Below are 25308 nucleotides of genomic sequence, written 5' to 3' on the forward strand. Positions count from 1 at the left end.
TCAGCTAATGGGAGCATACAGAGGATTGGGCCTAGAACTGACCCTTGAGGGATACCATGTTTGAGTGAAGTAGTGGCAGATTTGTATTCCCTAATGAAGACAGAATACTGGCGATCACTGAGGTATGACATGAACCAAGAAAGAGCAGCACCACAGATACCAATAGCTGAAAGTCAGGGCAATAAAATGTTTTGGTTAACTGTGTCAAATGCTGCGCTTAAGTCAAGGAGAACTAAAATAGTGGCCATCCCAGAGTCTGAGGTTATATGTAAGTCATTGGTTACCTTAAGTAAAGCAGTTTCAGTGCTATGTAGGGTTCTGAATCCAGATTGAAAAGCCTCAAGCAGGTCATGGAAGTTTAAATAATCATTAATTTGAGCAGCAACAACTTTTTCTAAGATCTTAGCTATAAATGGAAGATTAGAGATTGGGCGATTCAAATTTAACTGTAACGGATCTGAGCCAATAATGAAAAAAAAAAATAATCACCACATGAAGTACCACATGAGTGTAACTAATTTAAATGTGTCACAAAATATTCATCAATGTGTCACTTGCTTACTGGGGAAGTTGCTCGTGACAGCACTTAACTCTTTGGAGTTGTTTTATCTTGGCCTAAACAGGTGAAGGTGGATGTCGATGTAATGTTGACATCCAGGGGTAGGGGGCGGCAGTCAGTTGTACAGGTCGACAAATGGCGTAGTTACATTTTAGTTTGACTCTTTTTGCTAGACGGCAGTTAGCTGCGTTGATTTGAATCTCTGTGCATGCGCAGAGTGGTGTAGAGTACACAACATCTTGCACCCTTGCATTTTTGTAGTTGTTTCAAGTTAGCTAAAATGGCATTGTCATCTGGCAGGAGACCAAAGCAAATGCGGATAGCAAAGTACTCTGTTGGCGACATTTTGTGTATTATTGCTGAATCGAACTCTGACTTCTCAGACTCTGATTTTGTTATGGGTGCGTTGAAATTGAAAAAAAGAGCGAGGAACCTGCTGAGCGGTCCCAGCCGATTGTAGTGCTGAACACACTCATGTAGCCGACGTGCCTATGGCAGCATTCACCTGAGAGGACTACCCAGACACACATCGTTGAGAGGCAAGCTGGCTACACCAAATGACACAGTGTGCTAGTGGGCAAGGGGTGTTAGCGGTACAGAAAGGTCACGGTTTGGTTCATATTATGCTTTGGACATCAGGGTTCAGTATAATGAGATTTAAGCAACAAAAAATTCAAAAGTATAAGGCTGGGTTGCTTTTCATTTATTTTGAGTGGACAGCAGTCAAAGTTACCATCCAGCAACATCTCAGCATAGTTGATAGCCTACACACATAACACACACTCTGACATATATTTCATTTATGTATGGCTGATAAAAAAACAAAAGGCCAGGAGTTATAAAATTAAACATCTCTTTTGCTATTAAAAGAAAACGCCCTTATTAGTAGGTAGCAAGTACAGTCAGGCGACATTATGCCAACTGGCTACTTTGGTTACTTCTGTATAACAGCAAAGAACTAAAACATTTTACTGTGTTACGCAGTGTAAATGGCAAAGAAACCGACGCTGCACATACACATTTGAAGAACTGGATTTTTCATGATTCACTCAGAGCTAATAAACAGGGCGGTCACTGTGAGAGGTCCATCCATCAGTTGTTAATGCAGTGGACAACTCATGTTCAACCGCAGCTCATGTACACCAGTAAAGTGTAGGGACCACTGATTGGCTCACAGGTATGAATGTTGTGACGAGGCTTGAGTTCTTTTAATGAATACTTGAAGTTGGGGTCTTCTACCACTATATATGGCTGTGTAGCTGATGAAATGTAAATGCCAGTTGCTTCTGTAATGTTTTGGCTCATTATGCAGTCGCATCTGCTTAAAAATGGCGGGGCTCAGTAGCTGGACTCCTGTTTCTTCTTTATTTTTTCTCTTTTTACTCTTAACTCTGGTATTGCTGTTGAGTACGCGTTAGCACAACATACTCATCTTGTCTACCGCTCGCTGTCCATTGCTATCGTAATTCACTGGGAACCCAAAATATTCCCACACAGCTGATGTAACAAAGCAGACAGGTCTCCCAGCTCCTCTGTGGCATTTACACTCACCACAGTGTGACTGTCCTCGTCAGACACCAGTCAGCATTTGGCTAAACTTGCTAAAGACTTTCGGTTTAAGGTGTCTGTGTGGAACGCAGGCTTGTAAATTTGATTAACGCAATGCGGAACCAATCTTCACACACTCACTGGCTATACACGGTACGACGGCATGTACAGAATTGTGACACCCGTACAGTGATGGTTTCGTATGGATACATGTTACAGTGGACACTACAGATTAGCAGCTACTTGACTTCTTCAGGCTGTTTTCTCCAGAACATGCTTATGAGTGATGAGACAAACGGGTATGCTGAACAATTTTTTTTTGATTCTGCTAGTGTACCGTATTCTCGTACTGCAAGCATTTTAATGTCATTTAATAACGTCATTGGCTACTTTGGACATTACAAGACTATGCTATGTAATGAATATGGGAATTGACATACTGTAGAGGCTCATGGACCATAAAACTCAGGGACATTTGTCATAAATAAGTGTTTTATGTTAATCTAGGTGTGAAACCATTGCTTTGTGTGCTTTTTTAGAAAGCTGAGTCTTTTGGAAAAAATACGAGGTGAGACACAAAAATAACCGGATTGGTAAAAAAAAAAAAAAAAAAATTGATAAATTACAGCATTCTAAATCTTGTCACCTTCTCTATACTCCCCCTCCTGATCTCTGCACCGCTCCATACGTATCTTCCATTGATTGAAACAATGCTGCAAGACTTCTTGCTTGAGGCTCTTCAACAGGCTTGCCATTTCTGTCTTCACTTCATCCATTGAAGAAAAATGTGTTCTCTTCAGGTCACTTTTGATTTTTGGTGAACGAGGAGCTGAAAAGGGAGGATGATCAAGGACAGGAATGTTTTTGTCAGTCAAAAACTGCTTTACGGAAAACGCCGTATGATCATTTTGAACAATCTGATTTACCATTTTGGATGTTTTTATCCGTCCGAGACGAACGTGGGCGACCTGGACGTTGAACGTTTTCCACATTTTCTTGTCCTTCCTTGAAATGTTTGTGCCACTCAAAAACTTGTGTGCGAGACAAACAGTTATCACCATTCACTATTCTTATCACCTCATAAGTTTCTGTGGCCATTTTGTTCAATTTTGTAAGAACTTGGATGTTGATTCGCTGTTTGATTTTTTAATTTTTTTTTTTCTTCTTTCCACCACCTCGTGTAGCGATTGTGCAAATACTGACTGGGCTATTCACAGGATATACCTAACTGGTCGGCGGTTTGAGAGGGTCTGCAGGAGGGGATACAGTTCTATGATTCATGTTCAGCCAGCCTCCAGACGGTTTTCCTGAAAGCCCCAAGCCCAGTCCGGCTATTTTTGTGTCTCACCTTGTATTCAGCCTTGGGCCAAACTGGGGAAAAAAAAAAAGAATTAGCCCCCAGAAAGTTAAATGGAAAAGATATCTTCGGCAGACTTTTGACGTTGCAGAGGTGATGGCAGAATGTCGTGGAGTTTTCAAATCCTCCTGGTCAATTTCAGGCCTCGATAGCAGTCCTGTCACTCTTTGGAGCTGTCAAAGTAACAGGGAGTCTGAAGCAATGATAGAAAGCTTTGATTAATTCTTTACCAACAATTACTTTACAATTTGCAACTTTTTTCTTCCTGAAGCACTGACACAATATTGTGATTTAGAGCTGTGACTTCCAGGCTGTTGAGTGGCCGTAATTCATACCCTGCTGTGCAAATTGAACTGCTCAGAACTCGTCGTCTTCTTCTTCTCATTGGTAGAGAGGCGTGCAAAAGTATTCAATCCTCATTTTCTGCATGACAAAAGATTTGCCCCCACATTTATCCATTCAGTATTTTTAATGTGAACTTTTATGCTGTAACAATACATTTCCAAACTCAAAATAAACCATTTTTTATAGATACTTAACTGAAGAATAATTCAAAAGTTTAGTGTTTGCATAAATACTTAGACCTCTGTGCTCCAAGGTGTACACAAATGACAAATGAACCACTAATGACACAAATGACAGTCACTTGACAGTCATAGTTAAACCTAATCAGGCACTACTTGTGAATCCTTCATATCTCTCTGCATATAAAAAGCCCCCTTTGTGAGGCCATAGTCGTTACTGGACAATCGCAAGAAAAATGAAGACAAAGGAGCATCTGCTGATGTGAGAAACTAAGTTATTGAAATGCACAAGGCAGGAGATGACTACAAAAAAACGTGTCAAAGAGTTTAATTGTCCTGTCAAGATCTGCTGGATCCATCATCAGAAAGTGGAAGGTTCATCACAGCACCCAGACTCTGACGAGAACAGGCCGTCCTTCGAAACGAAACCTAAGACAATAAGACGTCGACTAAAAGTCCAACAAGTCACTCTCAGAAGTCTGCCATGCTCTTGGCTGTAACTGGAGTGGACGTGCAGGGGTCCACAATATCACAGGCTCTCCATAAAATGGGCCTCTACAGGAGAGTAGCAAGAAAGAAGCCATTCCTTGAGAAGGTCCACATTAAAGCGCACATGGCATTTGCTACAAAGCATGAGGAAGACCCAGTTAAGATGTTGGAGAAGGTTTTATGTTCAGATGAGACCAAATTAGAACGTTCTGGCCAGACTTCAAAGGTGTATATGTGGTGTAAAACTAACACTGCCCAGGCTTCGAGAACCACCATAGCTACGGTGGTAGCATCATGCTTTATATGTGCTGGGACTGGGAATCTTGTCAGAGTTGAAGGGACAATGGATGGACACAACTACCACACAAGATTGCTGGAGAACTTGTTCCAGTCTGCTGTGAACCTACAGCTTGGGAGAAGACTTTGAACATGACAATGACTCTTAGTGTAATTCAAAAACAATATAATTTATTTCTAGTATAGCCCAGGATCACACAAGGAGTGATGCAATGGGCTTTAATAGAGGCCTGTTTTTTTGACAGTGCCTTGACTCTCTAAGAAAAATAAATAAATGGAAGAAATCTCCGGAAAGGTCATTCAGAGCGAGACCCATTTTCAGATAGGTTGGGCGTGCAGTGGGTGCCAGAAAATGTGATGAATACAAAACAATACACAGAACACAAGTAGTCCTCATAAGGCCAAAGAGACACTGGAATGGCTCAGAAACAGAAAGGTGGATGTTCTGTAATGGCCGAGTCAAAGCCCGGATCTTCACCCTATTGAGATACTGTGGCACTGTTTGAAAGCTGCTGTCCAGAGAGGTGCCATCCCACTAACCTAGAGGATCTCGATCAGTTCTGCCAAGAAGAATCACAATGTGCAAAAATGGGATGTACTTAATCCAAAAGAGTGAAGGCTGCTGTTGCACAAAGTATGAATGTGTAGGCCTTGAATACTTAGGCAAACACGTACTTTGGAGTTTGTCTTCTTTGGTTAAATATCTACAGAAAATGGTTTATTTGGACTTTGGAAATGTATTGTTAACAGCAGAAGAATTCACATTAAAAATACTGAATGGATAAACTTGGTCAGATCTTTTGTCATGCAGAACATTCTGATGACTTTCAATGGGGGTGTATGATGGATTCATTTTGAGTGATTTGGTCAATTCAAGCTTTTAGATTCATTTGATTTCCTGTCTAATAAACTAGATGGAGCCCGATTACGATTTTCACATTCTTATCCAGATTTATGTTACCATTGGAAGATTTGAAATTGAACTGCCCTTTATGTTACACTGGACGCCAGGGTTGCCATCTGATAGCACAAATAACCCATGTCAGGATGTGCAGTGCAGTGCAGTACTCACCGAGGACATACTGGACGTGCTTACTTAGCGACCCAGTAAAGCTCTCACGCAGAAGAGGAGATTCCAAAGCCCTCTGTGGATGCGATAAGCTTTTTTGGACATACACTGCCCTCCATAATGCTGGGGACAAAGACCCGTTTTTCCTTGATTTTTCCCCCCTCTGCTCCACAGTTTAAAATTACAAATCCTGCACTTCAGATATTTTGTGATTAAAGTGCACATTGCAGACTTTCATTTAAGGTGATTTGTAGACATTTTGGTCACATTACGTAGAAATGAAAACACTTTTTCTGTACGGACCCTCCCATTTTTTAATACTTGGTGATTCAAAAAGATTCATCCGATTTCAAAGGGCCATATTTTTACAACTGTGAGGTGCCTAGGAACCAATCACATACCAATTGAAAGAGGGGGGTCATAGAGTTTTTGATGGCCACCGCAAGATGGCTCCCTTCAGTCTGCGAGGAGATGGCGACCCCTGAGCAGAAAGCGTTTTGTGTTCTCCACTTCAATAACAGTGAATCTGTCATAACTGTGACTATCGCGTCGAGCACTTGTAAAATGACGTTACGTTCACCTAAACCATTTACAATTTACTGCATTGTTCTGTAATGATTTACAAGGGAAATAAATCATTTTGAAATTGGATGAATCTTTTTGAATCGCCTTGTATAATTATAATAAGCTAACTATTCAAAATTGTGGAAAGGCTGACATCTTTAAAATTCATTATCATTCAAAAACCTCTTTACAAAAAAAAAAGCAAACATGTAAAGTGGAGTGCGCTGGTGTAATTTGACAATCGAGTCGGGACATTCAGGAGAGCCTGGACCAGGCATTACAATGATACAGCAGTCTGGCCATCTTTGAGGCAAGAAAGAAATTGTGATATCGGGTTATGCGATACAGCATTTTAACACTGCGCTTTCATTGTAGCTTTGAGAAGATGAATCATTTTTTATGCAGTTTTTAAAAAACATTTGGGGCGAAGTTTAAAGGGTGAAGCTCTTTGTCATTTCCCCTTCTGTAATGGAGTGGCACCACCACTACCAATGCTGCCAAGATAACCCAAGTGACCCTGAATGAGAATAATGAAGATTTTTTTTTTCCTTTCTAGAACTTACTTGGAGGAGGAGCTGGTGAAAGCCCGAGAGAAACCCAAGTTGCGAAAAGACATGTATGAGAAGATGGTGGCCGTGGACCCCAATGCCCCTACTGCCGAGGAGAGGGCCCAGCAGGCTGTGCTCAAGCCACGCTACATGCAATGGAGGGAGACCCTCAGCTCCACCGCCACCCTGGGCTTCCGCATCGAGGGCATCAGGGTGCGTTTTACAGTGTACAGTATATGTATAAATATATGTATATGTATGAGTGTGTGTATGAATGTGTATATGTATTTATATATATATATATATATATGTATATGTTTGTATGTATTTATATATATATATGTGTGTGTGTGTGTGTGTATGTACAACCCCAATTCCAATGAAGTTGGGATGTTGTGTAAAATGTAAACAAAAACAGAATACAATGATTTGCAAATCCTTTTCAACCTATATTCAATTACACTACGCAGACAAGATATCGAATGTTCAAACTGATAAACTTTATTGTTGTTTTGCAAATCTTCACTCATTTTGAATTTGATGCCTGCAACACGTTCCAAAAAATCTGGGACAGGGGCATGTTTACCACTGTGTTATGTCACCTTTCCTTTTAACAACACTCATTAAGTGTTTGCGAACTGAGGACACTAATTGTTGAAGCTGTGTAGGTGGAATTCTTTCCCATTCTTGCTTGATGTACAACTTCAGTTGCTCAACAGTCCGGGGTCTCCGTTGTTGTATTTTGCGATTCTTAATGCGCCGCACATTTTCAATAGGAGACAGGCCTGGACTGCAGGCAGGCCAGTTTAGTACCCGCACTCTTTTACTACGAGGCCACGCTGTTGTAACACATGCAGAATGTGGCTTCGCATTGTCCTACTGAAATAAGCAGGGACGTCCCTGAAAAAGACGTCACTTGGATGGCAGCATATGTTGCTCCAAAACCTGTATGTACCTTTCAGCATTAATGGTGCCTTCACAGATGTGCCATGGGCACTAACACACCCCCATACCATCACAGATGCTGGCTTTTGAACTTTGCACTGATAACAGTCTGGATGGTCCTTTTTCTCTTTGGCCCGGAGGATACGACGTCCATGATTTCCAAAAACAATTTGAAATGTGGACTCGTCAGACCACAGCACACTTTTCCACTTTGCATCAGTCCATCTCAGATGTGGTCGGGCCCAGAAATGTCGGCGGCGGTTCTAGGTGTTGTTGATATATGTATGTATGTTGATATATATGGCTTTCGCTTTGCATGGTAGAGTTTTAACTTGCACTTGTAGATGTAGCGATGAACTGTGTTAACTGACAATGGTTTTCTGAGGTATTCCTGAGCCCACGTGGTAATATCCTTTACAGAATGATGTCAGTTTTTAATGCAGTGCCTCCTGAGGGATCGAAGGTCACGGGCATCCAGTGTTGGTATTCGGCCTTGCCGCTTATGTGCAGAGATTTCTCCAGATTCTGTGAATCTTTTGATGATATTATGGATAGTAGATGATGAAATCCCTAGATTCCTTGTACGTTGAGAAACGTTGTTCTTAAACTGCTGGACTATTTGCCCACGCAGTTATTCACAAAGTGGTGAACCTCACCCCATCCTTGCTTGTGAACGACTGAGCCTTTTGGGGATGCTCTTTTTATACCCAATCATGACAAACACCAGTTTCCAATTAACCTGTTCACCTGTGGAATGTTCAATACAGGTGTTTTTTGAACATTCCTCAACTTCCCAGTCTTTTGCTGCCCCTGTCCCAGCTTTTTTGGAACGTATTGCAGGCATCAAATTCAAAATGAGTGAAGATTTGCAAAACAACCATAAAATTTATCAGTTTGAACATTCGATATCTTGTCTTCTTAGTGTATTCAATTGAATATAGGTTGAAAAGGATTTGCAAATCATTGTATTCTGCTTTTATTTACGTTTTACACAACGTCCCAACTTCATTGGATTTGGGGTTGTATGTATGTATGTGTATGTATGTATTGTGGGCCGGGATACCCAGGAGGACCGGAGGAGGGCTTACACCTCCTCCAGACCACGAGGGGGTGACCGCCCTGGTGGCTTTGGGGACCACGGGAACAGAGCTTAGAAGCTCAACCCCATAGGGGCCCGTGGTCACCGCCAGGGGGCGCCCCAATGCCTGAGGAGCCCTGGCCCTCAGCACTTCCGTCACACCCGGAAGTGTTGGGGGGAAGAAGACCAGAGACACCCGGAGTGCTTCCGGGTGCACAGGCAGGCACTCATTGGGAGGCACCTGGAGCACATCCGGGTGGGGATAAAAGGGGCCGCCACCCTCAATTTGATGGCTGGAGTCGGGAGAGGAGAAGGACAGAGCTTGGTGGAGAGGAGTGGAGGCGGTGAAGAAGGCAGTGTGAGTAAGGCCTGGACTTTGGGGGAGTACTGGGGTTGTGTGTAGCACTTATTTGTAAATAATGTATAACAAACGTGTGTTGGGTGAACCATCAGTGTCCGCCTGTCTGTGTCCAGGCCAGTTACCGCAGTATGTATATTGTGACGTGTGAGTCCCTGTCTTGCACCCCAAAACACGAGGCCGAGTCTCATTACTTTAGTAATACCAGCTTTATTCAGCTTGAAACAGGGACAGCACTGTTATTTATTGCAGCGGGATCTGCCACTGTCCTATACACCGACACAGCAGTCAGGCAGGGTTATGGCCAAGTATTCCTGTTCCCTGCATTTATAATGTTCCTTGCATCACCCATCGATGACAGGTACTTCTAGCGCGACCGCAATCAGCTCAGATTTGCTTTTGCTGTGAGCCGCTACAGTGCTGGGAGCCTGCGGTTGACCCGGCCACTGATTGGCGGTCTTCCACAGACGCGGCAATTGCACTTTGGCATGTTGTCCTGTTGGGGGGAGTCCCAAAAGAGTTTAGAAACCTTACAATATATATGTGTATATGTATGTATATGTATTTTTTTTCCTAATTTCTTAAACACCATGACTTGATGAGAGAGACCGAGACCACCTGTGTGACATTTTATAATACTTTGCTTTTCTTTTACAGAAAGCTGATGGCTCCTGTAACACCAGCTTCAAGAAAACGAAACACAAGGAGCAGGTGATGAGAACGCTGGAAGACTTTGTGGACGGGAACCACAATATCCTAGTAAGTGTGTCCATTTTAAATATGACCAGCCCGATTCCTAAAATGCTCTTGGGTTGACCTTTGGGATGCAGGCCATGCAGAGCTCTCTTTTTATGTGATTTATTATTTGTCTGGTGACTTACAGCATCTGACATACAATGGGTTACATTTGTTTTGTGATGTGACCTGCTGATGGTCATGAAGTGTAAGTAGTGGGATTTGAACCCACAACCTCAGGGTATGAAATCCAAAGCCTTAACTGCTTCGCCACACTAAACTTAAGTTTACTGAGTGATGTGCAGTCATGTGGATAAGTAAGTACACCCCATGGAAATTGCTGACATTTTCAACATGTTTGTAGAGGCTAACGGTAGCTCTTCATGCAGACGATGCCTACAGATAAAGGTGATCTACTTGAATTAAAACACAAGGAAAATGTACCATCCATCCATCCATTTTCCAACCCGCTGAATCCGAACACAGGGTCACGGGGGTCTGCTGGAGCCAATCCCAGCCAACACAGGGCACAAGGCAGGAACCAATCCCGGGCAGGGTGCCAACCCACCGCAGGACACACACGAACACACCCACACACCAAGCACACACACTAGGGCCAATTTAGAATCGCCAATCTGCCTAACCTGCATGTCTTTGGACTGTGGGAGGAAACCGGAGCGCCCGGAGGAAACCCACGCAGACACGGAAAATGTACCTTTTCAATCATTTATTCAAAAAGAATATCAATAGCTGTAATGGTCCAATCTTGGCCTTGCATGTTGGTATTGTCCCCTTTTAGCAAAAATTACTTCTTGTAGGCATTTTTCCAAAATTTCCCAGCAGTCTTGGTGACATTTTTGACAGCTCCTCCATGCCAAATGCCTTCAGTTTGAAGAAGTTTGTGGGGTTTCTTGCATGTGCTGCCCGTCTCAGATCCTTACCCCAGCATGTCATTGGGATTCAGTTGCAGGGCTTTGATTAGGCCAGTCCAAAACATAGCCCTCCATTTGTTTTTTTTAAGCTTTCCTTGGTGCATTTGCTATTGTGTTTCAGATCATTATTGTGTTGAAAGGTCCATTCCCAGTTCAACGTTCAGAATGGTGGCATCACATTCAGCTCAGGCACACTTTGATATGATTCAGAGTTCATATTTGACTCAAAGACTACAAGGTGTTCAGGCCGTAAGGCAGCAAAGCAACCCCACACTATAACATTTCCACCAGTCTTGGACAGATTAGAAGTTGTTTGGAGTCTGCGTCACTTGTGGATGATTTTCCTTGCAGTAGAATGACTGATATCTTTCCGAGGGCCTTAGAGAGCTCTCTTGAGCTTGACATTATGACACCACACACATAATCACAAAGAGAACACCAGACCCTCGATAACTGGTTTAAAACGGACAGGGTCCACCTGTGTACTCCCTAAAGGTTACCACCTAATTTAGAATGCCTGGACTTGAAATGGTGATAGATGCAGGGGTGGACTTACTTTATCCATGTGGCAGATCTGCATTTTTGGTCATTTAGATTATGAGAATGAATACCCCATGCCAGTCTGATGTGTCATTTGTTCAAGTAGATCAGCTTTATCTGCTGGTACTGTCTGCGTGAAGACCTACTGCTTAGCAGTTTTAATTTACTTTTCACATGACTGTATGTTTCATGTGCTTGAGAGTAATGAGAGGGACTTCTTTGTTTACAGCAGATCCCTCTGTCTTATTAGGTGGAGTGGTGGCCCTGAGGCTAGAGATCTGAACCAGCAATCTGAAGGTTGCCGTTTGGAATACCATATAGGCCAGAAGTGATTCCCCTCCTTGAGAAAGGCCCTTCACTTACGTTTGGGTCTTAGGTATGACGTTAACTGGCATCCAGCCCTGTAAGCAGGCCCTCCAACGTGCAAGGAAAACTTGGGAATTGGTGGCACTTAAGTCAAGTCAAGTTGGGGACCATGCACTGGTACAGTGCTTTGCCGCACACACTACATGATGAAACAACTCAGGATCCTAGTTTGTAACCCCCCAGGCAGACACGTGGTCTAGTCCCACCCTCCGGAAATGACCCTCTATCTGCCTCAGCCAGGTGTTATGTGGGCGTCCTCTTGGCCTGGTCCAGTCACTCTTGTCCCCAACAATGAGGATCCTACGAGCTGGATCACCCTTGGAGAAACAAGCCACATGGCTGTAGTGCCGTAACTGACGCGCCCTCACAGTGCAGGTAATGTGCCTCATTCGGGACTCCATGAGTAACCGCTCATTCGACACAAAGTCAAACCAACGGTACCCAAGGATTTTCCGGAGAGACACAGTACCAAAGGAGTCCAGTCTTTGTCTCGGGCCACTGGATAGCGTCCAAGTCTCGCAACCATATAGCAAGACAGGAAGCACCAGGACTCTAAAGACTTGGACCTTTGTCCTTTTGCATAGATATCGGGAGAAACGCACTCCCCTTTCCAGCGACCTCATGACCCCCCCCATGCTCTCCCAATCCGTCTACTAACTTCATAGGAAGAGTCACCAGACATAAGCCACTGTAAAAAAAAAAAAAAAAAAACTCACACTGTTCCAGAGTGGTACTGAGGGTTCACCCATCGCACAACTGTGCTCGGGTCCTATTTTGGGATCCTGAGGTGGTTCGTTGTGTGTTGGGTGAGGTAGCATGCTATATCAGTGCCGGCTCCCAATCTCCTCCTCCTCCTGTCTTATTGCTGGGTTGTAGGGTTGGGGACATTTTTTGCAATAACAAGATAAATACAATTTAATACCAGGTGGCCCTGGGTGACAGCTGACTGTCCTTGGGAGTCCAGTGTTAAAGAAACATGCAGCTTCCCTTTGCCCCCCTTAAAACTGACTGGTCTGATGTTCATTTTATTTTCTTCTTCTTTTTTAAGAGAAACTATCTGGCGAGATTGAAGGAGCTAAGGAGTGTCCTGGAGTGCTCGGCTTTCTTCAAGACGCATGAGGTGAGTCCCCTCACTCTGTCCTTTGCACCTCCGCTTTGGTAGAGGCCGCAGAGTGGTCCTGCTCAAATCCCTCCCCATGGTCTTATGTCCTGGCCTGTCATATTTATATTTGCATGACCATTCATGTTTCAGTATACCATCTGACCTGAAAATATTGAATGTCTCCAAGTGGGCTTTGTTTAACTCCACAGATCCCATCACTTCCATACATTCCGTAGGTGCTGAGATGCTAATTGCTGTTGGTGACATTATAGCCTTCAGTCCAGTTAGGAGGAGACGTGTTTTTGTTTCAATTACAGCGTCCCATAATGGTTTACCTCCACTCTTACCTTTTACTGAGGAACTGTCCAGCGTTGTGGCCCTGGTAGTGTTGTACCCATTTAGGGGCAGAAGTGTTGACATTTTCAGGTCATCCAGGGTAGAGACAGAGTTGTCCCTCATACTCAGTTATACAGGCAATGGCAACACAATTTACCATACAATAGCATCAACACCACCAGAAGGTAGTTGAACAGACCTTGAAGGGCTGTAGGCAGGGCCACCATCACTAAAGTGAAAGAGCCATGACCTGAGTGGAACCATGCTAAGCTCCCCAGGGCAGTAGTGAGAAGACATTCCCAACTTCATGGGCTTTCCTGAAACTCAAATAGAAAGTGAGAACAGACCTTCAAGTTGTTCTGACAACCTGAGGCACAATGGTCCAGCTGAGGAAGCTATAGCCTGAAGTCCCCTGGAGCAACAGTGTGGCCGTCTCTGACCCCAGAAGGGACCATGGAATGGATATTGAAGGTTACTTTCAGACTGAGCCTCTTTAAGCTTGGAGTCAAGAGGAGCAGAATAACAAGCACGTAAGTAGCTGGAGAAATGGAGGCCAGAGTGGGAGGTGCATGATTCTCATTCATTTGATTAGCGACCCAGATCATTACCCTAGAATGAGTCACAAACTGAACTACTGCCTGAGAAGGGTCACATGATTCTCATTTGTTTGATTCACGAACTTCATTACTACCCAAGAACGAGATACGCAATTCTTATTCGTTTCACGAACGTAATCATTACCCAAGAACGAGTTGTACAATTCTCATTTATTTACTGTGCTTCAACATATCATCTTAATTACACATTTTAGCTATGTTGTCATGCTCTGTACTTTGACACAGGGCAGTGGGATATAATATGAATTATTGTAACCTCTGTCTCGGATGAGCTTGAATAAATCACTCCTGCAAGCGAACTATGATTCTTAGCACAATGAAAGAAGTCGCAAAAACAACCGGAATGTTCAAGCAAATTTTAGAAAATAATCTGATCTAAATCTGTTAAGTAGTTCACTCGTGAAAAGCGGACAGACCTACAGACAGACAGATGTTGGATTTTATATACAGTGCATCCGGAAAGTATTCACAGCGCATCACTTTTTCCACATTTTGTTATGTTACAGCCTTATTCCAAAATGGATTAAATTCATTTTTTTCCTCAGAATTCTACACACAACACCCCATAATGACCAACGTGAAAAAAGTTTACTTGAGGTTTTTGCAAATTTATTAAAAATAAAAACACTGAGAAATCCCATGTATATAAGTATTCACAACCTTTGCTCAATACTTTGTTGATGCATCTTTGGCAGCAATTACAGCCTCAAGTCTTGTTGAATATGATGCCACAAGCTTGGCACACCTATCCTTGGCCAGTTTCGCCCATTCCTCTTTGCAGCACCTCTCAAGCTCCATCAGGTTGGATGGGAAGCGTCGGTGCACAGCCATTTTAAGATCTCTCCAGGGATGTTCAATCGGATTCAAGTCTAGGCTCTGGCTGGGCCACTCAAGGACATTCACAGAGTTGTCCTGAAGCCACTCCTTTGATATCTTGGCTGTGTGCTTAGGGTCGTTGTCCTGCTGAAAGATGAACCGTCGCCCCAGTCTGAGGTCAAGAGCTCTCTGGAGCAGGTTTTCATCCAGGATGTCTCTGTACATTGCTGCAGTCATCTTTCCCTTTATCCTGACTAGTCTCCCAGTTCTTGCCACTGAAAAACATCCCCACAGCATGATGCTGCCACCATGCTTCACTGTAGGGATGGTGCCAGGTTTCCGCCAAACATGATGCCTGGCATTCACACCAAAGAGTTCAATCTTTTTTTCCTTCTCATGGTCTGAGAGTCCTTCAGGTGCCTTTTGGCAAACTCCAGGTGGGCTGCCATGTGCCTTTTACTAAGGAGTGGCTTCCATCTGGCCACTCTACCATACAGGCCTGATTGGTGGATTGCTGCAGAGATGGTTGTCCTTCTGGAAGGTTCTCCTCTCTCCACAGAGGACCTCTGGAGCTCTGACAGAGTGACCATCGGGTTCTTGGTCACCTCCCTGACTAAGGCCCTTCTCTCCCGATCGCTCAGTTTAGATGGCCGGCCAGCACTAGGAAGAGTCCTGGTGGTTTCGAACTTCTTCCACTTACAGATGATGGAGGCCACTGTGCTCATTGGGACCTTCAAAGCAGCAGAAATTTTTCTGTAACCTTCCCCAGATTTGTGCCTTCGAGACAATCTTGTCTCAGAGGTCTACAGACAATTCCTTTGACTTCATGCTTGGTTTGTGCTCTGACATGAACTGTCAACTGTGGGACCTTATATAGACAGGTGTGTGCCTTTCCAAATCAGGTCCAGTCAACTGAATTTACCACAGGTGGACTCCAATGAAGCTGCAGAAACATCTCAAGGATGATCAGGGGAAACAGGATGCACCTGAGCTCAATTTTGAACTTCACGGCAAAGGCTGTGAATACTTATGTACATGTGCTTTCTCAATTTTTTTATTTTTAATAAATTTGCAAAAACCTCAAGTAAACTTTTTTCACGTTGTCATTATGGGGAGTTGTGTGTAGAATTCTGAGGAAAAAAATGAATTTAATCCATTTTGGAATAAGGCTGTAACATAACAAAATGTGGAAAAAGTGATGCGCTGTGAATACTTTCCGGATGCACTGTATAATAATAAATAATAATTCATTACATTTATATAGCGCTTTTCTCAGTACTCAATATAGATACTAGCCTTCCCCTGTGGCTCTGCCCACATAGTAGTGAAACAGGACAGTGAGGAGGGCCCTGCCTGGCTCTCCACTCCGGACGTCACGCTCCCCACCCCTCGGCCCACAGCCTCTGTCTTGGATTACTGTGAATATATCACTCCTGCAAGCGAACTATGATTCTTAGCATGATGGGAGAAGTCGCAAAATCAACCGGAATGTTCTAGCAAATTATAGAAAAAAAGCCCAATCTAAATCCATTAAGTAGTTCTCTTGTTAGCTAGCTTAGTAGATGTAAGGTACAATCTGAGGCTGGTGCATGAGGGAGGAGGTCCCTGCCCACCTCACCTCAGCCCACTGCATGCCTCTCGGATTTGCGCAAATAAATTGGTACCACAAGCGAACTATGATGCATAGCGCAGTGAGAGAAGTTGCAAAATCAGCCGGAATGTTCAAGCAAATTCTAGAAAAAAACCCTGCTCTAAATCTGTTAAGTAGTCATGTCATTCTCCAACCCGCTACATCCTAACACTGGGTCACGGGGGTCTGCTGGAGCCAATCACATCCAACACAGGGCACAAGGCAGGAACAAACCCTGGGCAGGGCGCCAGCCCACCGCAGGACACACGCACACACTAGGGACAATTTAGGATCGCCAGTGCACCTAACCTGCATGTCTTTGGACTGTGGAAGGAAACCCACGCAGACACTGGAAGAACATGCAAACTCCACACAGGAAGGACCCAGGAAGCGAACCCGGGTCTCCTTACTGTGAGGCAGCAGCGCTACCACTGCGCCACCGTGCTGCCCTCCATTAAGTAGTTCTCTTGTGAAAAGCAGACAGACAGACGAACATTGGATTTTATATATGTAGAGATGTATATAAACATGCTTACACATGAACTGTTTGATTCACTTAAATGGGGACTTAAAGGGGATGAAAATGGCCACCTCCAGTCACGTGTTGTGTCAGTGGCAGGGGCCAAATAGAAAACCTATACTTTCCTGTTCACCGTCTTAACCACCAGGGGGCCTCGCTCTTGGCATTGCTGTTCTCTGCCCATGTGCCTAGTTCCTTGTCATTTCCCAGGCACCCTTGGTTTCCACAAATCTGTTTTTAATTTTAAATGTGGTTCCGTACAGCAGAAGCACATTTGAGTATTTTATGTTGTTTTTTTTTTTTTTTTTAAGCTATTTGTCAATCCACTCACTTTATTCTTATTTTATTGACATACAGTGGTGTGAAAAACTATTTGCCCCCTTCCTGATTTCTTATTCTTTTGCATGTTTGTCACACAAAATGTTTCTGATCATCAAACACATTTAACCATTAGTCAAATATAACACAAGTAAACACAAAATGCAGTTTGTAAATGGTGGTTTTTATTATTTAGGGAGAAAAAAAAATCCAAACCTACATGGCCCTGTGTGAAAAAGTAATTGCCCCCTGAACCTAATAACTGGTTGGGCCACTCTTAGCAGCAATAACTGCAATCAAGCGTTTGCGATAACTTGCAATGAGTCTTTTACAGCGCTCTGGAGGAATTTTGGCCCACTCATCTTTGCAAAATTGTTGTAATTCAGCTTTATTTGAGGGTTTTCTAGCATGAACCGCCTTTTTAAGGTCATGCCATAGCATCTCAATTGGATTCAGGTCAGGACTTTGACTAGGCCACTCCAAAGTCTTCATTTTGTTTTTCTTCAGCCATTCAGAGGTGGATTTGCTGGTGTGTTTTGGGTCATTGTCCTGTTGCAGCACCCAAGATCGCTTCAGCTTGAGTTGACGAACAGATGGCCGGACATTCTCCTTCAGGATTTTTTGGTAGACAGTAGAATTCATGGTTCCATCTATCACAGCAAGCCTTCCAGGTCCTGAAGCAGCAAAACAACCCCAGACCATCACACTACCACCACCATATTTTACTGTTGGTATGATGTTCTTTTTCTGAAATGCTGTGTTCCTTTTACGCCAGATGTAACGGGACATTTGCCTTCCAAAAAGTTCAACTTTTGACTCATCAGTCCACAAGGTATTTTCCCAAAAGTCTTGGCAATCATTGAGATGTTTCTTAGCAAAATTGAGACGAGCCCTAATGTTCTTTTTGCTTAACAGTGGTTTGCGTCTTGGACATCTGCCATGCAGGCCGTTTTTGCCCAGTCTCTTTCTTATGGTGGAGTTGTGAACACTGACCTTAATTGAGGCAAGTGAGGCCTGCAGTTCTTTAGACGTTGTCCTGGGGTCTTTTGTGACCTCTCGGATGAGTCATCTCTGCACTCTTGGGGTAATTTTGGTCGGCCGGCCACTCCTGGGAAGGTTCACCACTGTTCCATGTTTTTGCCATTTGTGGATAATGGCTCTCACTGTGGTTCGCTGGAGTCCCAAAGCTTTAGAAATGGCTTTATAACCTTTACCAGACTGATAGATCTCAATTACTTCTGTTCTCATTTGTTCCTGAATTTCTTTGGATCTTGGCATGATGTCTAGCTTTTGAGGTGCTTTTGGTCTACTTCTCTGTGTCAGGCAGCTCCTATTTAAGTGATTTCTTGATTGAAACAGGTGTGGCAGTAATCAGGCCTGGGGGTGGCTACGGAAATTGAACTCAGGTGTGATACACCACAGTTAGGTTATTTTTTAACAAGGGGGCAATTACTTTTTCACACAGGGCCATATAGGTTTGGATTTTTTTTCTCCCTAAATAATAAAAACCATCATTTAAAAACTGCATTTTGTGTTTACTTGTGTTATATTTGACTAATGGTTAAATGTGTTTGATGATCAGAAACATTTTGTGTGACAAACATGCAAAAGAATAAGAAATCAGGAAGGGGGCAAATAGTTTTTCACACCACCGTGTGCAGTATTTAAAAAAAAATTTGATTTATTTTTTCTAAATTAAATTTTGGCAGGTTTTTTTTTTTTTTTTAATAAATGCATGTATTTAAAGTATCGGGGAGAATCAAAAAGTAACGGCAGCTTACCACTTAATACTGGTAACGGTGGACACATGAACATGAACAGTCCCATCACGTAGTCTCCCAGTAGTCTGATGCACGTCTTCTGTAGTTTCACCAACTTCTTCAACTCTTTGGATGCTCCTGACTTCAGGTCTGCACCGCTTCCTTAACCTCCTCGTGAGAGCTGACCCGATGACCACTTTATAAGTGGACTGAAGTTCTAGTGATGGTTGCCTGGTGCTTGATCAGGCCTACAAGGGGGATGTGGAAGACGCTCAAACCGCTGCTGTTGCATTGCCTCCACTGCTGTGGCCACTGCTTGCTGATGTGCGTTGTTGTCTTTCTGACAGCGTTCTTCTTGTGCTGTGAATCGCAGGTTTCTGTTTCTCTCCAAGCATAGCACAGTATGTTGCACTAGTCACCGATTATCGCCGATTAAGATACGGGGCGGCCACTCATATATTATTTCCTGGCTGCAAAATAGTTTTAAAGGAAGTACAGTGCATACAGGTTTGAGCCCAAGACAGAACTGATTCTCTGGCACAAAGATGGCAGCTTTAAAGGAGAGTTGTGGAAGTGACGTCATCATTGGGGTCGGAACCAGAAGTGATGTCATCGCACCAGGTGGAACTTCCTGTAACTGGTCTGCAGAGAAGCGAGAGACTTGGTGTACTCCGCCACCCCCTGGTCTGGCATGGAATTACTCTCATTCAGGCCCTTTAGCTGGCTCCTATACGCATTTGTGTGACACAGTGTTCCTGAAAATGCACCAAATAGGACTCTTCACCTCCCAAAAGAAGCTCATTGTGATTTTCTTGGTTGGAGGGGCTGTCGTTTGAATTTCTTCTCTACTGTAGAAGTTTCCACTGCATGCTTCATCTCTTGCTTTCCTTGGCAAATCTCCAGTGACAAGCCGCTCCAAAACACTTGGATCTTCTTCATAACGTTTCAGGAATTTGGTGACTACCTCCACTTGCTGTGGCTTGTGCAGATCAGTAAGCTGCTTGGGTACCCATCTTGTGCAAAACCCTGATGGTAGCTCAAGTTGTTATTCACATTTCATTTATGGCATGTGCAGACCCAAAGCTGATATCCAAATATGCAGCAACAGCGGACAACGTAATCCGTCGGCTATCTCTGATGACAGTGGTTGCCATGCCGCTGTGGGCTTGTGTGCACAATCTGGTTGATCTTCAGCAGTTACACTTGTTCTTCCAACTTTAAACCTTTCTACCCATTCATGAACACCTTGTCGAGTCCTGCTGTTTTCACGTCTGTACTGAGCCGACATCCTTCAGTGAATTTCAGCAGGTCTGCCTAAAGAAATCTCACTGCGGCGTGTTGATCACCAATGGTGCCATCCCACAGAGGAGCGTCTATGTTCATTTCAACTCGACCAATGGAAGAAAGCTGCGCATAGCACATTCAATCAACCCATAAGCCATTGCAAATGGGTCATATTGTGCCAGCTTCTGTTTGTTGCTTTTAATAATAATATTTATAATGCGCCTTTCCCACCGCATAATTTTTCACTTGTCTTTACTTTTCGATTCACCCTCGTATACGTCCATAATAATAATAATATAAAAATTTTAACTTTTTTTGGATTCATTTCATGTGCAAATTCTTTTCAAGAAATTCCATCCAAAGTATCCAACCAGAGCAGCTTTAATGGCTCCCAAAACTACTAACAGAATTTATTCTTGTATCGCCACAGGTGGTATTTTTTGATTGAGTTTGGTCAACATTACTGACAAAATTGAGCTGCTGCCCCCTTGTGGTGCCTCGCGGGTCACAGCAGTCTGCACCCTAACGCTGTTCTCTTTGTTCTGCTGTCCCCAGGTGGTAGGAAGTTCCCTGCTCTTTGTTCACGATAAGACCGAGCTGGCCAGGGTGTGGATGATAGACTTTGGGAAAACGGTCAAGTTACCAGACAACCAGACGCTGGACCACCGGAGCACATGGGTGGAAGGAAATCGTGAAGATGGCTACCTCTGGGGCCTGGACAACCTTATAGACATTCTCTCCTCTGTGGTGCCTGAATGAGAATTGCTGGCTAGAACTTGAAAGACATTTTAATGGACTCCTTTCCAAAGAAGTTACCCGTAAATAAACCACAAAAACCAAAACACTGCAGGTTAGCGAGACAAAAATGCTAAAAGTCCTCCAAAGCAGTGTTTATAAGGACTTCTTCATGGAATCTGAGTACGGAGGTGAGAGGGTTGAGTTTTATAACATTTTTTACTGTTATTTTAAATTGAACAAAGATCCTCAAGTGGCCTTAAACTGACCTTTTTCTTGTTAGAAATGAAGGAAATGTATTTTTTTTAGTTACAATATCAACACTTTAAAAACTGTACAGCTTTTTTTTTATGGTAAGTTATTTAAAATAAGCAGTAAATTTGCTTTGTAAAGAAGGGAATTGAGTTAAATTGCAAGTGTTGGGGGGTTGACATGTGGTGGGATGAGGCTGCTGCGTCAGTCGCTAAACTAAAGGCGCACCCGGCCTGCTCATGAAAGAACACAAAAAGATCGAATCGAAGGAACAGCCAGTGGCACAGAGCAGGACTTCTAGTCAGAGGGGACGTCAAACGGAGGACGACTTGTGTTGTTGAGCATGTCACATTACACAACTAGGAATCGCAGGACTCTGTCATGACTTTTCAGCACAGGTTTCACATTTCCCAGGTACTCCGAGCTCCCTTCTTTTTGTGTTAGTCAGTAATGTGCTGCGTAACTGCGTTGTTGCCGTCAAAACGTCTTTCTAAGTTTGACGAGTTGAGCCGCAATCTCAGCTTCTTTTTTCCATTCTGTTGTGGTACGTAAAACACGAGACATCAGACACACACAGGAGCCTCTCCTCTGTTAGTGAGGTCCAGAACACCCCCATTCCTGACTCCTAGTAGCTGTTCTTTCATGGAATTAAAAAAGTCATATATATATATATATATATATATATATATATATATATGTGTATATGTATATGTGTATACAGTGCATCTGGGAAGTATTCACAGCGCATCACTTTTTGCACATTTTGTTATGTTACAGCCTTATTCCAAAATGGATTAATTAAATTTTTTTCCTCAGAATTCTACACACAACACCCCATAATGACAACGCGAAAAAAGTTTACTTGAGGTTTTTGCAAATTTATTCAAAATAAAAAATTGAGAAATCCCATGTCCATAAGTATTCATAGCCTTTGCTCAATACTTTGTCGATGCACCTTTGGCAGCAATTACAGCCTCAAGTCTTTTTGAATATGATGCCACAAGCTTGGCACACCTATCCTTGGCCAGTTTCGCCCATTCCTCTTTGCAGCACCTCTCAAGCTCCATCAGGTTGGATGGGAAGCGTCGGTGCACAGCCATTTTAAGATCTCTCCAGAGATGTTCAATCGGATTCAAGTCTGGGCTCTGGCTGGGCCACTCAAGGACATTCACAGAGTTGTCCTGAAGCCACTCCTTTGATATCTTGGCTGTGTGCTTAGGGTCGTTGTCCTGCTGAAAGATGAACCGTCGCCCCAGTCTGAGGTCAAGAGCTCTCTGGAGCAGGTTTTCATCCAGGATGTCTCTGTACATTGCTGCAGTCATCTTTCCCTTTATCCTGACTAGTCTCCCAGTTCCTGCCGCTCGAAAACATCCCCACAGCATGATGCTGCCACCACCATGCTTCACTGTAGGGATGGTGCCAGGTTTCCTCCAAACGTGACGCCTGACATTCAAACCAAAGAGTTCAATCTTTGTCTCATCAGACCAGAGAATTTTCTTTCTCATGGTCTGAGAGTCCTTCAGGTGCCTTTTGGCAAACTCCAGGCGGGCTACCATGTGCCTTTTACTAAGGAGTGGCTTCCGTCTGGCCACTCTACCATACAGGCCTGATTGGTGGATTGCTGCAGAGATGGTTGTCCTTCTGGAAGGTTCTCCTCTCTCCACAGAGGACCTCTGGAGCTCTGACAGAGTGATCATTGGGTTCTTGGTCACCTCCCTGACTAAGGCCCTTCTCCCCTGATCGCTCAGTTTAGATGGCCGGCCAGCTCTAGGAAGTGTCCTGGTGGTTTCGAACTTCTTCCACTTACGGATGATGGAGGCCACTGTGCTCATTGGGACCTTCAAAGCAGCAGAAATTTTTCTGTAACCTTCCCCAGATTTGTGCCTCGAGACAATCCTGTCTCGGAGGTCTACAGACAATTCCTTTGACTTCATGCTTGGTTTGTGCTCTGACATGAACTGTCAACTGTGGGACCTTATATAGACAGGTGTGTGCCTTTCCAAATCATGTCCAGTCAACTGAATTTACCACAGGTGGACTCCAATGAAGCTGCAGAAACATCTCAAGGATGATCACAGGAAACAGGAGGCACCTGAGCTCAATTTTGAGATTCACTGCAAAGGCTGTGAATACTTATGTACATGTGCTTTCTCCATTTTTTTATTTTTAATAAATTTGCAAAAATCTCAAGTAAACTTTTTTCACGTTGTCATTATGGGGTGTTGTGTGTAGAATTTTGAGGAAAAAATGAATTGAATCCATTTTGGAATAAGGCTGTAACATAAAAGGTGGAAAAAGTGATGCACTATGAATACTTTCCGGATGTGTGTGTATGTATGTATACAGTGGGTATAGAGAAGAATCCCCCCCTTTGAAATAGTCCCATTTTTTTTTGCTTTACAGCCTTAAATGAAAACACACAAAGCAATATTTCTTCCCAGCTTTACCTACTCAATGCAACCTAAAACATCCAAGTGAGAAATGTCACAGCTATAGTTCAGAAGAATAATAAAAAATCAAAAACAAGACCTACTGAGATTCATAAAGGATCACCCCCCCCCCCCATGTAATTTTGTTGACCCCCCTTTTGTTTTAATGACAGCCTTGAATCTCTTAGGATTCTTCTCTATCAGCTTTGCACCTCTAGATTGTGTCATATTTGCCCCCCACTCTTCTTTATAGTTTAACTGTTCAAATTCGGTCAGATTGGATGGTGAGTGTTGGTGGTCTGCTATCTTCAAATCTTTCACCAGATTTAGATCTGTGCTCTGACTGGCCACACCAGGACATTCACTTTTTTCTCCTTCAGCCACTGTGTGCTCATTTTTGCTGTGTGCTTCGGGTCATTGTCGTGTTGATAGGTGAACATTCTGCCCATCTTCAACTTTCTGGCAGAGGGTAGCAGGTTTTCCTCCAGACTTTGATGGTATTTTGCCCCATCCATTTTTCCTTCTACCCTAACGAGAGCCCCAGACCCCCCACAGCAGGATGCTGCCACCTCCATGCTTTACTGTAGGTATGGTGTGTTGTGGATGGTGAGCTGCATTGGTGTACCATTTGGTATTGAGGCCAAATAGTTTGATTTTGGTCTCTTATTTCTTGAGATGTGGCTTTTTCCTTGCAACCCTCCTGAATAAGCCACAATTGTGGAGTGCTTGTGAAATTGTTGTCACATACACACCATTAATGACCACACTCTGCCATAAAATCCTGCAACTCCTTCAAAGTTGCCATTGGCCTCTTGGTAGCCCCTCTTACCAGTTTCCTCCTTGCTTTTCCATCCAGCTTGAAGGGACGGCCGGATCCAGGGAGGGTCCTAGTAGTACCAAACACTTGCCACTTCTTTATGATGGACTTTACTGAGCTCCTTGGGATTGATAAAGCCTTTGAGATGTTTTTGTCTCCATCTCCTGCCTTATGTCTGTCCACAACTCTATCCCTGAGGTCTTTTGAAAGCGGCCTGCCACCCATACTCAGATGTTTGCTGTCAGTTGCACTACCAAGCAAGGGAATGAATGCACCAGGAACAGCTTCACTAATCACACTGATTACAGCTAATCACAGGTGGAAGGAAGCCAGTAACCGCAATGGAAATGGGGGGCACTGACACCTGACTGAGTTTGGGGTTGGGGAGTCCTTTATTAATCTCAGGATTTGTTTTTTATTTTTATAAATTCTTCTGAACTGTAGCTGTGATATCTTTCACTTGGATGTTACAGAGTAAGTAAAGCTGGTAAAAATATTAGTTTGTGTGTTTTCATTTAAGGCTGTAAAGCAAAAGAAAATTGGGAATATTTCGAAGGGGGGGATTCTTTTCTGTATCCACTGTATATGTGTGTGTGTGTGTATATATAATATATAAAATATTATACATACATACAGGGGTGGTCCAGATCTAACTATGCAACTTTTAATGCAATGCAATAATTACATAGTTAGATCTGGACCACTCTCTCTCTCTCTCTCTCTCTCTCTCTCTCTCTCTCTATATATATATATATATATATATATATATATAAATACAAGCTT

The 25308-nt window shown here is 43.3% G+C and overlaps 2 protein-coding genes across 5 annotated transcripts in view; one reads left to right on the plus strand and one right to left on the minus strand.

Moving 5' to 3' along the window:
• itpkcb (inositol-trisphosphate 3-kinase Cb) overlaps positions 1-21422 on the plus strand; it is a 201355-nt gene extending 179933 nt beyond the window's left edge. For all 3 annotated transcript variants that reach the window (XM_028796198.2, XM_028796202.2, XM_028796207.2), the window contains 4 exons: positions 6964-7168; positions 9994-10095; positions 12958-13029; positions 20848-21422. In XM_028796198.2, coding sequence (XP_028652031.1) covers positions 6964-7168; positions 9994-10095; positions 12958-13029; positions 20848-21051 — 583 coding nt within the window. In that variant the 3' untranslated portion in view covers positions 21052-21422. The remainder of the gene's footprint in view (positions 1-6963; positions 7169-9993; positions 10096-12957; positions 13030-20847) is intronic.
• The window catches only part of LOC114647552 (myotonin-protein kinase), a 437098-nt gene extending 411832 nt beyond the window's left edge, over positions 1-25266 (minus strand). For both annotated transcript variants that reach the window (XM_051934119.1, XM_051934117.1), the window contains exon 1: positions 25227-25266. The gene's annotated coding sequence lies outside the window, so the exon portion shown is untranslated. The remainder of the gene's footprint in view (positions 1-25226) is intronic.
• Positions 25267-25308: the final 42 nt, after the last annotated feature.

This window comes from Erpetoichthys calabaricus, chromosome 1, assembly GCF_900747795.2.
Source record: "Erpetoichthys calabaricus chromosome 1, fErpCal1.3, whole genome shotgun sequence".
Taxonomy (NCBI): Eukaryota; Metazoa; Chordata; class Cladistia; order Polypteriformes; family Polypteridae; genus Erpetoichthys; species Erpetoichthys calabaricus.